The sequence below is a fragment of the Artemia sp. Qi Xiang Cuo genome, chromosome 10, assembly GCF_049724085.1.
Source record: "Artemia sp. Qi Xiang Cuo chromosome 10, ASM4972408v1, whole genome shotgun sequence".
NCBI lineage: Eukaryota > Metazoa > Arthropoda > Branchiopoda > Anostraca > Artemiidae > Artemia > Artemia sp. Qi Xiang Cuo.
In genome coordinates, this window is record NC_142803.1 from 35,403,200 (window position 1) to 35,420,600 (window position 17,401).

The 17,401-nt window shown below is 36.2% G+C and overlaps 1 protein-coding gene across 1 annotated transcript in view; it reads right to left on the reverse strand.

The window, feature by feature from the left end:
* The window catches only part of LOC148947703 (uncharacterized), a 196,440-nt gene that overhangs the window by 156,713 nt on the left and 22,326 nt on the right, over positions 1 to 17,401 (reverse strand). Inside the window, exons 2-3 of the mRNA XM_089095381.1 lie at positions 13,245 to 13,451; positions 8,666 to 8,764 (exon numbers count right to left, since the gene is read on the reverse strand). Coding sequence (XP_088951507.1) covers positions 8,666 to 8,764; positions 13,245 to 13,451 — 306 coding nt within the window. The remainder of the gene's footprint in view (positions 1 to 8,665; positions 8,765 to 13,244; positions 13,452 to 17,401) is intronic.

The following is a 17,401-nucleotide window of genomic DNA, read 5'->3' on the forward strand; positions in this document are numbered from 1 at the left end:
CTTGTCCCGGGGGGTCCATAATAGAATCTGGGGCACCCTTGCCCGGGGTCATAAATACAGGCGGAGGAGGAAGAAGGCCCCTCAAATGTTCACTCAAAAGGGCACACTGGTTTATCCACAAGTTCCTTGAGTTGCAAACCTTCTCCCAGCAATGGGTTAAATTGCATGGTGATGCAGAACTACCATCGCGGGAGGATCCTCTAGAGGAGTACAACTGTGGCAGGGCGGAAGATCCAGATCTATGGACAACGGCATCTGCAAAGGGCTGCCTCGACCTTTTCGAGGTACCTGCAAGAATGGGGGCCTTGCAGTCAACTCTAGTCCTACTTGAGGAGTGGCACCCCTAGAGGAAATTATAGCCTGGTAAACAACACAGCATTTGCTGTGGATTCTGACTAATGGACAATTTTCTGGGTGTGATCTGTTTTGATAGACGTCTTTGGTCTGAAAGACCTCTTCCTAGCTAATTTATCTATTACGGGTTGCCTCCCTGAAGTAGCATAAAATTTGTAGGCAGGAATATATACTGAGTCGGAGGTAATAGGCTTGAGATTGTCTGTGCAGGATTTTGACTCTTGCTAATAGAGGAGCATCACCAAGTGCTGAAAACAATGTTTTAACCAAGATAGGCCAAGAATTGCACAAATCCTCCAGTCATGGAGGTCCCAGGGACTTCTTGCTGTCCGGTTCTAAGCTAGCTTAAGCACTTCGGTGTAGACTTGAGAAGATATGTGATCCCCTTCCTGCACTGGTATCCAGGATCATTGCTTTTCCTAGGCGAAACAAATTTCAATGATTTAAAGAACATGAAAATTGGAACTTGGAATGTTACGACATTAAAAATGACTATCGTATCGACATTTTGACTGACGAATTTAGACAATTCGAACTGGATTTATTAGTAGTTTCAGAAACTCATATCCCAGGGGTAGGAAGCATGAAATTAGGTGATATAGAAATTGTTTACTCAGGCAGGAAGGATGGGTTACATAGACAGGGAGTAGGGCTCATGATGAATAAGGAAGCTGGTAAGTCTTGTTTAGGCTGGGAAGGTATTAATAATAGAACACTAATTGCTCATTTTATGACTAGTAAGTTCAAGGTATCAGTTATAGTTGTATACGCCCCTGTAGAACCGACTGATGGAGATACTAGTGACTCAGATGAATTTTACTTACAGTTACAGGAGCAAATAGACACGGTCCCAGGCAGAAATATTATGTTATTGCTGGGAGTTTTTAACGCCCAGGTTGGTAGAAATAAGGATAGATGGTATCCCAGCTTAGGTAAATTTGGTGTAGGAAAAGAAAACAGTAATGGATACAGACTTTTTAAATTTTGTAGGCATAACAATCTAGTTATAACCAATACGGTGTTTGGTCATAAAATGGCTCATAAGTTAACATGATATTCACGTGATGGTAAGACAGCAAACCTTATTGATTATGTTATTGTAAACCGAAGACTGGCAGGATCAATACAAGATACTCGGGTCTATAGGAGTGCTGTTATTGATGTTAAAAGTAAAGATCACAATCTAGTAGTGTCAAGGGTTAATTTCTAGCTGGAATATCGGACGGGTAATTACCTCCCGGGACGTTATGATGTTAGTAGACTCCAGGATGAGAATTTGAGAGAAACGTTCCAGGAACAGTTGAAAACTAAACTTGAGAGTTTAAAATTTGAAAATGTGGAAGATGGCTTTGAATAATTTTCGAAAAATGATTTTTGAACTTGCTGAAGGTGTATCAGGGAAGAAAGCGAGAACTGCAGCTAAGAATATTATTGACAAATCTTTCAGTTTAATAGAAAGGAGACAGGACTTGTACAAGAATTAGCTGAGTGATAGATCACATGAAAACAAAAGAAATGTAAAGAAAGTGGAGAAAGCAATGAAATATGAACTAAGTAGGTGTGAAGTGGAGGCCATGGATAAACTTGCCGAGGATTTAGAAGATGCAGCTAGACGGCATAATAGTAAAATATTGTAATGGCATGTTAACAAATTGAGAGGTAGTAGTCAATCCGGACTTGTGCCAGTTAGAGATAGGACTGGGGTGGCAATTAGCGATAAGGCAAAGCTAAAGCGAGATGGGCCGAACATTTTGATAATTTGCTTAAACGAGATAGAGTTGCATGAATAAATACAGATGAAAAGTAAACAGTTTGTGATACCTTGGATGTGAATGAAGATATTTTTTGTGATGATGAATTAGAAACATTACTAAGATGATTAAAGAATAATAAGGCTCCAGGTGCTGATAGGGTATTAAATGAGTTTCTTAAATATGGTGGCTCTGAGGTTAGAAATAAGTTATTGAAGATTATGAATATGATTTTTGAAAAAGGGGAAGTACCTAACGATTTTAGGAAAACCTTAATTAAGCCACTTTATAAGAAAGGTGATAAAAGTGAGTGTAGTAATTATCGAGGCACTAGTCTGGTCTCTGTAGGTAGCAAATTGCTTAGTAATATGACACTTTTTAGACTGAGAGATGCCGTAGACAAAGTTTTAAGAGAAGAGCAGTGCGGTTTTAGAAAAGGTAGAGGATGTGTTGACCAAATTTTTACTCTTAGGTTAATAATTGAGAAGTGCCTGAGTTTTCAAACACCTTTGGTCATCAGTTTTATAGATTATGAGCACGCGTTCGATTCTGTTGATAGAAGAGCTTTAGCAAAGGTTTTATCCTTGTATGGTATTAAATAAAAAAAAACAAGTTTTTTTAACTGAAAGTAAGGAGCGACATTAAAACTTAAAACGAACAGAAATTATTCCGTATATGAAGGGGCTGTCCCCTCCTCAACGCCTCGCTCTTTACGCTAAAGTTTTTTTATTGTTTAAAAAAATAGAGTTGTGAGAAAGTCAAACTTTAGCGTAAAGAGCGAGGCGTTGAGGAGGGGACAGCCCCTTCATATACGGAATAATTTCTGTTCGTTTTAAGTTTTAACGTCGTTCCTTACTTTCAGTTAAAAAAACTTGTTTTTTTTATTTAATTTTTGAACGTTTTTGAATTAATGCAGGTTTTGATTTTGGCTCACCGTACATGAATAATTAAAACAAAATTTGCATATTATATTTGGTTAAATGGCTTTCTCGAAACTTGTTTAATTTTATTTACGAACGTTTTTATTAGTAATAAATATACGTAACTTAGAATTAACTTACGTAACGAACTTCTATATTCATAAATTTTTAAAACGTATATTAGGGGGTTCGCCCCCTAGTCAATACCCTGCTCTTTAAACTATGTTCGAATTTTTTCCAGTTCTTGAAAAATGACCTCTTAATCACAATCAGTTGATCAGTTGAAAAACTTGTTTTTTTATTTAATTCCTGATCTTTTTCTTTAATAATGCTGGGAAATCCGGCGCCCCCTTCATAGCAATGTCCCTTCCCCCATGAAAACTTCCTTCATGGAAAGATCCTTCCATATAGCCCCCGACCCTCTCCTTCCCCCACCTACCAGAAAAAATCTCCTCTGAAAAAGTCTGTATACTTCCCAATAACCAATACTATATGTTAACATTGAGTAAAGTTCATAACTTTCAGCCCTCCCCTGGGGACTTTGGGGGATCAAGTCATCCTAAAAGACATTTTTATCATATTTTCGACCATGCTGAACAAAATGGCAATCTCAAAATTTTGATCGGGTGACTTTGGGAAAAAAATAAGCGTGGGAGGGGCCTAGTTGCCCTCCATTCTTTTTGGTCACTTAAAAAGGGCACTAGAACTTTTAATTTCCGTTCCAATGAGCCCTCCTACAATATTCTAGGACCACTGGGTCAATACGATCACCCCTGGGAAAAAAAACAAAACAAACAAACAAACAAATAAACAAACAAATAAATAAACATGCATTTGTGATCTTTCTTCTGGCAAAAAATACAAAATTCCACAATTTTGCAGACAGGAGCTTGAAACCTCTACAATAGGGTTTTATAAAACGCTGAATCTAATCATGTGATTTTCATTAAGGTTCTGTGACTTTTAGACGGTCTTTCCCCCTTTTTTTGAAAATAAGCCATATATTCTCAGGCACGTAACTTTTGATGGGTTAAACTAAACTTGATGAAACTTATATATTTAAAATCAGTATTAAAATCTGATTCTTTTGATGTATCTATTGGTATCAAAATCCCGTTTTTAGAGTTTCGGTTACTATTGAGCCGGGTTGCTCCTTACTTACAGTTCGTTACCACGAACTGTTTGATTAACATTCGCTGAGAGCGTAAACTTACAACAACAACAGCATCGACCTTGACCTTTGCTGAGAGCGTGCACTTACAACAACAACAACAAATAACTCGACCTTGACAGTCACTGAAAGCGTGCACTTACAACAACAACAACATCGACCTTGGAAATTTAGGTCATTGACCCCATTAACCACGTGTTCTCCCTAGGGAGGCTATGCCCATATATGGTGTAGGGTCACGACCTCCTGAGGCCTTTCTACTTCCTTCATTATTTAAAACAAACCCTAAATACTTAAAAGTTGTACTTTTTTCAACTCAATACCCTTAAATAAAAATTTATCGTTGTTATTATTTTTCCCAAAAACTACAATTTCAGTCTTTTGGATATTTAGTCTCATTTTCTTTTTTTCCAAATAAACATCTAATATGTTCTACAATATTTGCAGATCTTCGGCGCTTCTAGCTATCAGCGCCGCATCATCCGCAAATAACAACAGAGACAAAGCTAAATTTACTAAACTCACTGTTGGTTCCCATTTTTCCTCAAAAAACTCAACAATATCATTGATATATAAACAAAATAGCCTCGGTGACAAGGTGCTACCCTGTTTAACTCCTACCTCGAAACTAAATAATTCCGAAAACCCTTTAATGTATAAATGTATATTCATTTTCATCCAACCAAAATTCTTTAGTAGTAATATTAACAAGGACTTTTCACCAAAATTACTATTCATCGCCCATGTTTAAGTATATTCAAATTTTATCCAAAATTGATATTGCAAACTTAAACGTGGGACGTTAATAATCAACGTACAATTATGGATTTACACATTTTAAAAGCAATTGATCAGGGATTTAAGGGACCGGTATCTCAAATTATATCTTGGTTAGGCCTGGGAATGATTTGGAAAACAATCAGAAATTAAATAAAAAACAGAGCTTTTCTACTGAAAGCAAGGAGCAGATTTGAAACTTACCTGAACAGATTATTTTTTGTATGAAGGGGGATGTCTCCTCCTTAGCTCCTTACTCTTTACTGTGAAGTTTGCTTTTGTCCAGTTTTTTTAAGAAAATTTGCCATTGAAAAAAAAAGATTTTTCAAAGCACTATGTTGAAAAGGGGGCAGTCCCCCTTATATACAGAGTAATTTAAATTTGTTTTAAGTTTTAAACTTGTTTCTTACTGTAGTTGAAAAACCTTTTCAATTTGCTTACTTACATTTCATGAAAATGTAAAGTTTTATGAGTACAATACTTGTGGTAACGCAGAAAAAACGATCAATATTTCAATGATCTCTGTTTGGATTGTGATGGGCAATCAAACAGTTCGTGGTAATGAACTGTAAGTAAGGAGCGACACAGCTCACTAGTAACCAAAAATCTAAAAAAACGAATTTTGATACCAATAGATACATAAAAAGAATCGGCTTATTATACTGATTCCAAATACATAAATTTCATTAAGTTTAGTGTTACCCATCAAAAGCTATGAGTCTGAGAAAATTTTCGAAAAAAGGGGAAAGACAACCTTTGAATTCATAGGAGTTTAATGAAAACCACCCCATCAGATTCAGCGTATCAAAGAACACTACTATAGATGTTTCAAGCTCATATGTGCAAAAATGTGGAATTTTGTAATTTTTGCCAGAAGAAAAATCACAGATGCGTTTTTATTTATGTTTTTCAGGGGTGATATTTTCGACCTAGTGGGCCTAGAACGTCGGGACAGGGCTCATTCTAATGGAAATGAAAATTTTTAGTGCCTTTTTTAAGTGAACAAAAAATTAGAGGGAAACTAGGCCCCCTCCCACGCCAGTTTTTCCCAAAATCGTTCGATCGAATTTTTTTTCCAGCTTTTTTGTTCAGCATAGCTGAATGCCCAATAACTATGTTTTTGGAGATAAAACGACCCCCCAAAGCCCCTAGGAAAGGTTTCGAAAGTATAAGATTTGCCCAGTGTTTCATTTGTTATTGGGAAGTATGTATACATTTTTCGGGTGGGGAGGGGAGGATGAATTTTATGCTGTAAGAATTTTCCATGCAAAGGGTAGTTTCCAGGGGATGGAAAATTTTTAGGGCAAATTTTGCACTGGGTGAATTTGCCAGAATTCATATACGAAATTTCTTTCTATGTCTTGCTTTCTCTTTACCGATTCAATTTTACACGTGAAGATGTTAGTTGTAATTGTCCGGGATAAATTTTCGCCAGGATTGAATTGTCCAGAAGATATTCTTATGGGGAGGGGGATTCTTCCGTGGAGGTAGACCCAGGTATTTTGGCGTTATTAAAAAAAAACATCAGAAAGTAAAAAAAAACAAGTTTTTTCAACTGAAAGTAAGGAGAAACATTAAAACTTATAACAAACATAAATTATTACGTATATGAGGGGGTTTGCCCCGTCCTCAACACCTCGCTCTTTATGCTGAAGTTTAAATTTTCTCCTAATTCTTTAAAAAAGACTCCTGAAACACAAGAGTCGTTTAAGAACAATAAGTAACTTTTTGTAAAGTGCCGAAAACGTATAGCGTGAACAGCGAGGTGTTTAGGAGGGGAGCAATCCCCTCACAGACGTAATAATTTCTGTTAGCTTTAAGTTTTAATGTTGCTCCTTACTTTTAGTTGAAAAAACTTTTTTTTTTCCTTATTTAATGAAGTTTAGGGACAAACATTTTTCTAAAGGCAATGGAAAAAGTATGCTAATTAAATTAAAAGTATATAAAATGAAAAAGGTAAGTAATTACAAAAAATACACAAAACAATAGCCTACTTGCAGAAACTAAGATATAAGCTCCCAGCGTTCAGTTCTGTTGAGCATTGCCGAAGTGTTGGACGGATATTTTTTATTCGTAAGTTACGTATATTTATAACTAATAAAAACGTTCGTAAATAAAATTAAACAAGTTTCGAGAAAGCCATTTAACCAAATAAAAGTAAAATTAATATGCAAATTTTTTTTTAATTATTCATGTATGGTGAGCCAAAAATCAAAACCCGTATTAATTCAAAAATGTTTAAAAATTAAATGAAAAAAACAAGTTTTTTTTAACTGAAAGTAAGGAACGACGTTAAAACTTAAAACGAACAGAAATTATTCCGTATATGAAAGGGGTTGTCCCCTCCTCAACGCCTCACTCTTTACGCTAAAGTTTGACTTTCTCACAACTGTTATTTTTTTTAAACAATAAAAAAATTTAGCGTAAAGACCGGGGCGTTGAGGAGGGAACAGCCCCTTTCATATACGGAATAATTTCTGTTCGTTTTAAGTTTTAACGTCGTTCCTTACTTTCAGTTAAAAAAACTTGTTTTTTTTTTTTATTTAATTTCTTAACAATATTGACGGTTTTGAACTTGGTTATCAAACACCAAAATATTTAATGCCTTTAGACTCAGTGTTTATAAAAAAGTAATGCATTATCAAAGTAGTTTGTTCAAAGTAAAACATTAAAACAAAGATTAAGAATATCAAATAAAAATTTTTAGTTCAATATTTTTAACTTAATTTTCAATACCAAAAGTCAATGTATTTGACACCTTTATTCTTCATAACGGTAAAAAATTAAATCTTTTTCAAAGTGACAACTAGATGAATACAATCACTCCTGAAATAAAAATGATAATAAAACACAAAAACGTATCCGTTCAGGGGGAAAATACAGAAATTCCCAGCGTTCCGTTCAGGGGAAACATTTCTGATTATAGTGTTTTCATATATCAGCTCACGGTTACTCTTGCAATGCAAGCAAAAGTTGACGGCATGTTCTTACCGAAATTGCCCCTTATTAAGTTGTTTTTCCTGTGTTTTCTATAATTATACGAACTTCTTTGTGCTCTAATAACTGCACTAATTACTAAAAAACAAATACATATTTAGGATCACCATAAAAAGCTGATTCTTTGATTGAATGTTGTCAATAGTTAGGCGCTTGTACTTTCGTTATTGACAAGGATCGTTATTTACTTATCATTCATTACTATGAAGAATTTAATTTTTTTTTGCTCCAACCAAATCATACAGAAAAATGTCTGTGGAAAACATGTTAGGGGTCACTCAGTCACAAATTAAAATTTATATTTTCCTTATTGAGGGTCAAAATCTATGGGACAACACACATTTTTTCCATGGTCTTTCCCTATTCTGCTCTCTTTCCTTTGGTTTCCTTATAATTACTTTGTAGTCCAAAATTTCCAGGGGGGCACGGCCCCCCTGCCGGTGCCCATGATTCTCCTCTAAGATCCATAACTCCCCATGTAGCACCAAGAGCAATTCCTTTTTTGTCTCCTTTTATTTCTATATGTCTTGAGATGCCTAGGCTACTTAAGTTTTTCAATTCTTTTGGGCGTATTTCAAAATCTGCAATTTTTAAATAAAAATTAACCTAACCTAAATAAAGTTTCTAGCCAAAACAAAACATACTCGGGAAAAATTCCAAAGAAGTGTATAATAAAAGAAAATAAAACAAATTACCGTGTCTGAGAGCCTTGTGTTGTAGTACTGGTCGTTATAAGAATGGTAAAGCTTGAATTCGCCATTGATTTGCACACACTCAGCAACTGAGTCTTGTCCCTAAAATGTTAATACTAGGAGTTCAAACGGTAAACGATGTTATGTTTACACACACGAGCGGAATAGAAGGCAAAAGGGAATTGCTTCAAAAGACCCTGGAAAAGTTGAAAATTAAAATAAAAACAATTTGTCTTATTACTTACCCCCCACCCAATAAATCATCTTGACCCCCCTAAAAGTCGAGTCGGTGCAGTGGCTTCATTTGGGGGGGGGGGCAAGGGGCAGTTCCCCCAATAATTTGGAGAAAAAATTATTATATAGTCCATGCCCCTTCACTCTCCAGACGTAGACCCCTCCTGCCCCCCCCAAACAAAAATGCTGGATCCACGCCCCTGAGTCCGTGTGCACTTATGATCATTAAAATTAACAAGTTTTTCCTCACTTTTACCATTTTCACTATCCATGGGTTCACACAGTTGTTTTTCGCAAGAAAACAGATACTATTGCGTTTTGCGTCACATTTCATCTGTTTTCGCACCAATATGTGAGGAAATAGGGTTCAGCAGCTGCGTTGAAGCACTTAAATTTAGCCTTAAATAAAATCACAAATAGCAAAAAAAATAATAACGGCTCATACTGAAATAGACGTTTAATATATATATTTTAACCTTTTATGTACTCTTGTGGTCTCTAATCACAAAAATTCGCAAAAATTCAAGTTTGCAAGAAAGAAAAAAAAATCTTAGAAAGATTACATTCGATACACTCAATTTATTTTTCAATTTTAAAAAGGCGCTTTTTCGTAAATATTTTCCATTCTATTTAATTAAAAAATATAAGAAATTGAGGCCTAGAATCTTTTGAAACGAACATTGGTAGCAATCTATTTGGTTTGTTGAAGCAATAATATAGATTGTATAAGCAAATTAGTTTGCGACACAATCAATTTAATTTTAAAAGGGTGCCTTTTTGCCAAAATTTTCCTTTTGGTTCTATTTAATTAAAAAAAATTATAAGAAATCAAGGCAAAAAAACTTTTGAAACGAGCATTGGTAGCAATCTGTTTGATTTTGTTGAAGCAATATTTTCAACTGGTTTATCAATAAATGATTTACCAATTGATTTTCTATACATTTTTAAAGGAATATACATAAAAAGAAGAGTGTTGATGAAAATTTACGTCATATCTGACTAATGAAACTACGTTAATTGTTTAAAATATAAAGATATAGATGCGAAGATAGGGAGAAATTTATTGCAAAACGAGCCACAGGGTCACGACAACAAACAGAAGAATAGAATAATCACGGCTGTTAGCACATAAACGAACACTTCAACGGCATGTATAAAATAAAATTGATAATTGATATCGATAATCGATAATGCCCTACAAGTTCAATCGCTTAATCGATAATGCCCTACAAGATCAAGTGTAATTTACCCAAAGCAATCTATACAGACACCTAATAGTATCATAAAACTTACTCCCAATCCCTCTTAACAGTAATTCTTCGTCATGATTCCCACCCAAACATATTGTCTTTTAAACGCTTCAATGATTCGGCACTCGCGTATTAATGGAACAAAGTTTCATTTAAACATCCACACATTTAGCGTGAATATGGACGCTCTTTTTACCTATCATTACCTACAGACTTTCTTCTTTCACCAGGAGGTAAAAAATCACCCGTTACTTCAATACCCCCCCCCCTTAACACTTCTCTTTTAGGTATTTATTGGAAGACCACCCTGCCTTTCTATGCGAACAAATAAAAGTTCAAATGGCGATACGACCTTTTATTATACAGTGAAAAACAGATACAAAAAGTTCTGGATATTTTGACCACACACACCAGTGATCATCATCAGTAGATAAACATAAATACATTCTAAGACCACACTGTCTATACATGACGTTTTTTTTTTAGCATTGAGGACGACTTGGCCGAGGTCCTTGTCGAAATATTTGCTTCTTCTTCGTCATCATATTTTGCCACTGGCTGACAAAATCCTCGTTTTCTCACCTATTTGATTTTACTTTTCATTTATTATTTCCTTTCCTCTCTTGGTTTTCTACGTCAAGTAGATAAACTAAAGTAATAAAATAAAAACAAATTATATTTATACAGAATAAAATAATTACTTCCGGGTCATAGATAGTTTCCGGTTCTTTGGCTTAGAAGGTTCACTAAAAGGGCTCATTAAAGTCTTGAGTTCTTTAATATTGCCTAAATGTAGCTTGAATTTTAATGAAGGGGGCACACTTATCTTTTGAAACCCACCTTGAACATAAAAAATTCTCCCAATTCTCTTTCGCTCGACAGTAAATTTTCATAGAATCAACTGCTTCCTTCTTTTCTTGTCACGACCAAATCTCTTGATCCCCCAAATATTTTCAACCTTTTTGGAAAGATTACCAGTTTCCAATGAAAATTTTCCACGTCCAAGCCTTTACCCTCACTCCAAATCTCAACCAGTCTACAGCTCTCCAAAAATTTTCTAATTTGGTTAGCCCAATCCCCAATTGACTCTGGATATGCTGATATTACCAGCCTTGAACTGGCAACCTAACAATTTTAAACCAATACCTAACCACATTTACTAGTCTGGCCTTTCTCAAAGACCCAAATCTCCCTTAATTACTAAGCTTTTATCCATACACGATCCCCTAGAAAAGTCTTAAAATGTCCTAACTGAAATTGTTTCAACTTCTCAATCTTTTCTGATCCCCAGAAATCTGAAACGCAATGAACTATCGGAAATACTTCAGTCGTAAATATACACTTATGCATTTTAAAGTTTTGCGTTAACCTCATGTGGCTTCTCTAGTCAAATTGCGGAAAAAACTGGCCTTTGATGCGGGGTTACCAGCAAATTCTAGTGATTTTTTTGTTTAACTTAATGATTTTCTTCAATAACCTAGTGATTAAGGTGCTGATTTACTGTTTTTTTTTGTTTATATAATATAAAAAATCACTAGAAATAGTGATAAATCACTAGCGGTGGCAACCCTGCTTTGATGACCCTTCTTTCAATATGCCTACTATAGAGCTTACCTTTTACCTTGAGTTCGGAACCTAGGTGACTCGATTCATCAAAAAGTCGTAGCTCTAGATCTGTGAAGCTGGAATTCCTTCCTCAATCGGCCCTCTCTAGTCCTAAGTGTCATTACTACAATCTTACAAAGAAACGATTCCCAAAAGATTGACGAATTTTGGTTTTTCAATTCAATAACGATAAAGAACAACTGTTTAAAAGCATATTTCGTTTCCATTAAAGTGCAAACGACACTCTAGTCTTTAGAGATTTAAAGAGGGTAGCAGTCGCACTTTTATTTGTGGTAGTTTCTTTTCGTGTTAGGTACGAGTATAGCGTCAAAGATCGGTGAATTGCAAAAAAAAAAATACAAGAGATTGTAAAAAAACGGTAAAGCTACGGTTTAGGGGTTTTTACAATCTTGAACTTGTATTTATTCTAAACGCTAAATTTTTAGCGTTAGGATAGCATATAGCGTTATTCAAACTTCAGCGTTAAGAGCAGGATATTGGGGTGGGGATGTATCAGAGGGTAGACTGATTATTTACGACCTATTCAGAGGGGATGTCAACACAAAAGAGCTAGAAAGAATTTGATAGTGTGGATTTTTAAGACCTCTCTCTCTCTTTAGGGGTGTTCCCCCCTTTTTCTAAACTTATGCAAATGTTCTTATCCCATTAACTTTTGACGGATGAGTTTTACATGAATCTTACTGACTCTTACACATTTGTAAACACCATGAAAAGCAAGGCCTTTTGATGTATATATTGTTATCAAAGTTTATTTTCTTGAAATTTCAAATAAATAATCGAATGGTTACAATTATTGTAATTTTTGAAATTTTATTGTTATTAAAAAAAAGTAGAGGACAGAGCTGGCAAGATTTTGTTAAAATTTGGCCTAAAAAATTTGAGAGACTATGGTGAGGGGCTAGCCAGGGTTTTGCTGCAGGCATAAGAGAGGGCAGAACCGCCACTGGTTCAAACCCCATAGCCCCCCACCATTCTTGACACGACCTTGGTCAAAATGAATTGCTTGATGAATGATTCAGAATTTGTCAGATTTTTTTTTGCATTTATTTGCACGTTTGTGTGTGATCAAATCTATGAATTAATAAATAAAAGTAAATTTCATACATATAAGCTTCAATTATACCTAACCGACCGTGGTACCCCGGAGGAGGGGGAGCCCTTAGCTTGATAAACGATGTTCCAAGTCGGAGCCTTAAAAACGTCCGTCACCATACAAATAGGATGTTCTAGGTTTGCCGCACATAATTGATTGGCTTTGGCAAACCAATCCCTGCTTTCTAGAGTAGGATGGGGGACAATACCCCTCTATATGCTTGTCTAATTACTTTAAAATTATTCCAGTTTAGCTAACTTCACGATGATATTTTGTAACTGATAAAAGTGAAGTACCTGACAGAACAGAAACATTGAATCTTAATAAACAATTTACTAGGTTTACGAATAAGTAGACAATTAGAATGTTAATCACTTACCATGGAGTCGTCGAAGGACATTCCAACTGCAATATAGCCGCTATCAAGCGAGCTTAAAGTACCATAAACTTCAAATTCAAAACTATCTTCATCAACCTTCTTGTAAGTTGTTAAGACACTACAAGTCTTCGATAGTTCACAATTCGATGGTGTGCCATAGCACCCCTTACTTGAGCCACAGCCTTCGTACACATCTAGAGAGTTGACCTGCAAATGCATCAGTATGAAGTTATTTGTTCCATAAGTTTTTGCAGATCAAAATGCTAAGACCTTACTTCGTTTGGCAAAAAAACAAATTGTTAAGCCTATTAGAGAAATAAACATTTGGTTCTTATGCGTTTTCGTCTACACTAAAACTTATTTCTCCTCTGTTGAAAGAAGTAACAGCTTAGATGGCAATGTCACGAAAGTTCAAACCTGTGGGCTATCCTGGTTATGAAACGAATAATTACTAAATATCAGAAGAAAACAAGGTAGGCTACTTGTCTGTTATAGCGCCCATGTCAAGTTCTTCATCTAAGTAGAACCTGTTTCTCTGACTAATCCTAATGAAATATCACAAAATATGACGAAAAGATAATACTTTAGGAACAAATTTGGGTTATATATTTGCACATTAGGGGGATGGGGATAAAGTATAGCGGATCTGCATGCAAAGTGTGTTAGGTACAATTATTCTGCATATTGTGAAGTAAAAATTGTTTTGTAACTTCACACTGTCCAAGTACTTTACCCCCATCCCCCTAATGTGCAAATATATAGCCCAAATTGTATATTTTCCATCTATTTTGTCATTTCTCTTTGTCTTGTCTCACCCTAAGCTGAAAGAAACTAACAAAGAAACCGGTTCTGAAGTGCGTCAATGGATGAAGAACTTAACATAGGTGCTATAACAGACAAATACCGAAAAAACTATAAGACCCATAGTAAGATTTGAATCTTACTTAATCAAATAGTTGATAGGCAAAAGCGGAACACAATCGATTATAACAGAAGATCCCCATGAAATGCCAAATCACACATCTCCGCCAAACAAATTCTCACTTTACAGCTTCCCACCAGCTGCACCCCCTCGCACAACTCCCTTGTCAGACAGCTCACCAACCACTCAACTCTCGCTTAGTAGTAACTATTATTTCCGTTAAACTTAATAGTAAAAGTTTATTGGGAAAACAAAATATAAGGGAATCAGAGGCAACGCCATAGCGTTGCCTATACTAAAGGCCATACGGCTCCAATGTTTTATTATCATTTATTTATTTATTATTGTTTCTTTTTTTTCCCCAGAGGAACTTCATATGGAAGGGGTCGTCGTAGAAACTTCAAAGACGGCTCATTCGATTGGAAATCGAGAGTTCTAGTGCCCTATTTAATAGTCGAAAGTGACTGGAGGGCAGCAAGCCTCTCCCTCACGCCCATAATTCCCCCAAACACATCCAATCAAAATTTTGAGATAGCCATTTTGTTCAGCGTAGTTGATTTCCAGATAGATTTCCAGATTTCCAGATAGTTGATTTCCAGGTTTTTATTCTAAGAGGATCGTATTAAAACTAATGGTCCTAGAAGGCCGAGAAAGGGCTCATTCGAACGAAAAATAAAAGTTCTTGTGCCCTTTGTAAGTGACCGAGAAATGTGGAGGGTAAATAGCCCCCCTCACGCCCTATTTTTCTCCAAAGACATCCGATCAAAATTTTGAGATAACCATTCGATTCAGTATAGTTGAAAGGTTCAATAATTATGACTCTGGGGATGACATGACTTCCCCCAGCTCCTGGGGAAAGGGGTGTAAGTTATGTAATTTGTCAGTTGTTTCGATATGGTATTTCTTATTAGGGAAAATAGAGAAATTTTTCGAGGGGGATCTTCAGCAGGAGGAGATTTTCCAAGAGAAGAATTTTCTGTGAGGGGGGAAAGTTTCCGAGGAGAACTTTTTGGAATTATATACGGAATTGTTTTTATTTGTCTCATTTTCTCTTTGGTTGCTCAATTTTAAATGTGGAGAAAAGGATCCAGGGGAAATTTTCAGCGGGGAGTAAAATTTCCGGGGGAAGGAGTTCCGCAGGAGGATTTACCGCAGGAGGAAATTTTCAGTGGGAATTTTCCATGAGAAGAACTTTCCAAGTTTAGGAGGGACTGAATTTTCGGGAAAATTGTTCACGGAGGGCAAATTTCCAGCATGAATTGAAAAAAAAAAGAAGAAATTAAACAAAAAAAAAGTTTGTTTCAAATGAAAGTCAGGACAGTTTCCTAGGGGGAATTGACCAGGGTTACTTTTCCGAGAGGACTATTAAGGGAGAAGAGAGATATCCAGAAGGAATTTTCTGGGGAGGAACTTTCCATTGGGGAGTTTTTCTTGGGAAATTTTTCACGGAAAGGAAGGTGGATTGTCATGAGGTTGACGATCATACATTAAGTTAAAAGAACAAGTTTTTTCAACTGAAAGTAAGGAACAACAATAAACTTAAACGAACAGATTATTCCGTATATAAGACCCTCGCTCCTTAATATCCTTAATCCCTCGCTCTTTACACTAAAGATTGACTTTTTGTCACAATTCTTTAAGAACGACTTCTGAAATGTAAAGGGCCATTTAATTAGAATAAGAAGCTTTTCTAAATACTAAAAAATTCAGCGTAAAGAGCAAATGATTTTGGAGGATGCAATCCCCTCATGTATGAATAATTTCAGCTAGTTTTAAGTTTTAACGTTGCTTCTTACTTTCAGTCAGAAAACTTTCTTTTATTTATTGCACCTAGGGGCTCTAAATTATTTCGGTATTATTTGTGGCGTGGGAATCCTTATTTAGAGCAAACACCCTCTAAATTTAGGAATGATAATTTGAGGAGGGGAGTGATAAATTACCATCCCTAGATTTCAGAAAATACTAATTTATCTTTAGTATTATTAAAAAAAAATCCTTACAAATCTTACACTTTTATGAATTAGCATCACTGACACCTGGTTTTATTGATATACGTGCACAATGGCAGTAGAGAGGGAGGTGCTACTCCCACGGGGCACCCCTGCTGCCACCTACAACTTTTTTACATAGTTTAATGGGACAGGGTCAATGACCTCTTTCTCCACGGTCTCTTTCTCCAGATGTGTTTTTGGCACGCTCTCAGCGAATGTTATGATCCTGGAAACAGTATTTGTTGTTGTTGTTGTTTTGGGCAAGCTCCCAGCGAATGTCAAGGGAGAACACGTGGTTAATCAAAGTGGGACATCTGTGCTGTCAGTCATTAATCAAATTGTTTCCGGGCAGGGTTTAATAGTGTCTGACAGATGACGTCAAGTTAATTAATGACTTTGGAGTTCTACCAAGAGAATGTTTCCGAAGCAAAGTTTAGATCACACATGACAGATGATGTCATGATTGATTGATTGACATGAAAGGGGAATTAATTTGTTGTTTCTAAAGAGAATTGATTTGACACGAAAGGGAATTAATTTGTTGTTTCTAAAGAGAACTGTCTCCGAGCGAATCTTTCGATCTTAGCAATGAAGAGATTGATTCACGAAAGGGTTTCCAAATAATTTGAAATATGTCAGCGCAGAGATGGCAAACAAAAGGAACACGCTGAAATTACGTTTAGGGATTATTTGGGCGAAGCCGCTTTAGCCATTTTATGGAATTATTTCGGCGAAACAGTTAGAGACATTTTAAAGGACGATTTTAGAAGAGAATTTAAGGGTGAAACTCTGTGGTCGCTATAATACACAAGTTGTATTTTAACAGTGTCGTGAGGTCCCCTACCCCAACCCCAAAGGGTTCCAATCCCCCTACCCCAACCCCGAAGGAAGCCCCCGGTACTCAAAGGTCCCCCAAGCTCCCAAAAGACCACCAGGCTCCCAAAGGGCCCCCGGACCCCCAAAGGCCCTTCCCCCGATCCCCATAGGTCCACCGGGCTCCCAAAGGACCAATCGGCCCTCAAGTGCCCCCAGACCCCCAAAGGTCCTCCCCAGACCCCCAAAGGCCCTCCCCCGGTCCGAAAAGGTCCCCCAGGCTCCCAAAGGGCCCCCGGATCCCCAAGGGTGTGTTATGTTATGTTATGTTATGCTATGTTATGCTATGCTATGTTATGTTATGTTATGTTATGCTATGTTATGTTATGTTATGCTATGTTATGTTATGCTATACTATGTTATGTTATGTT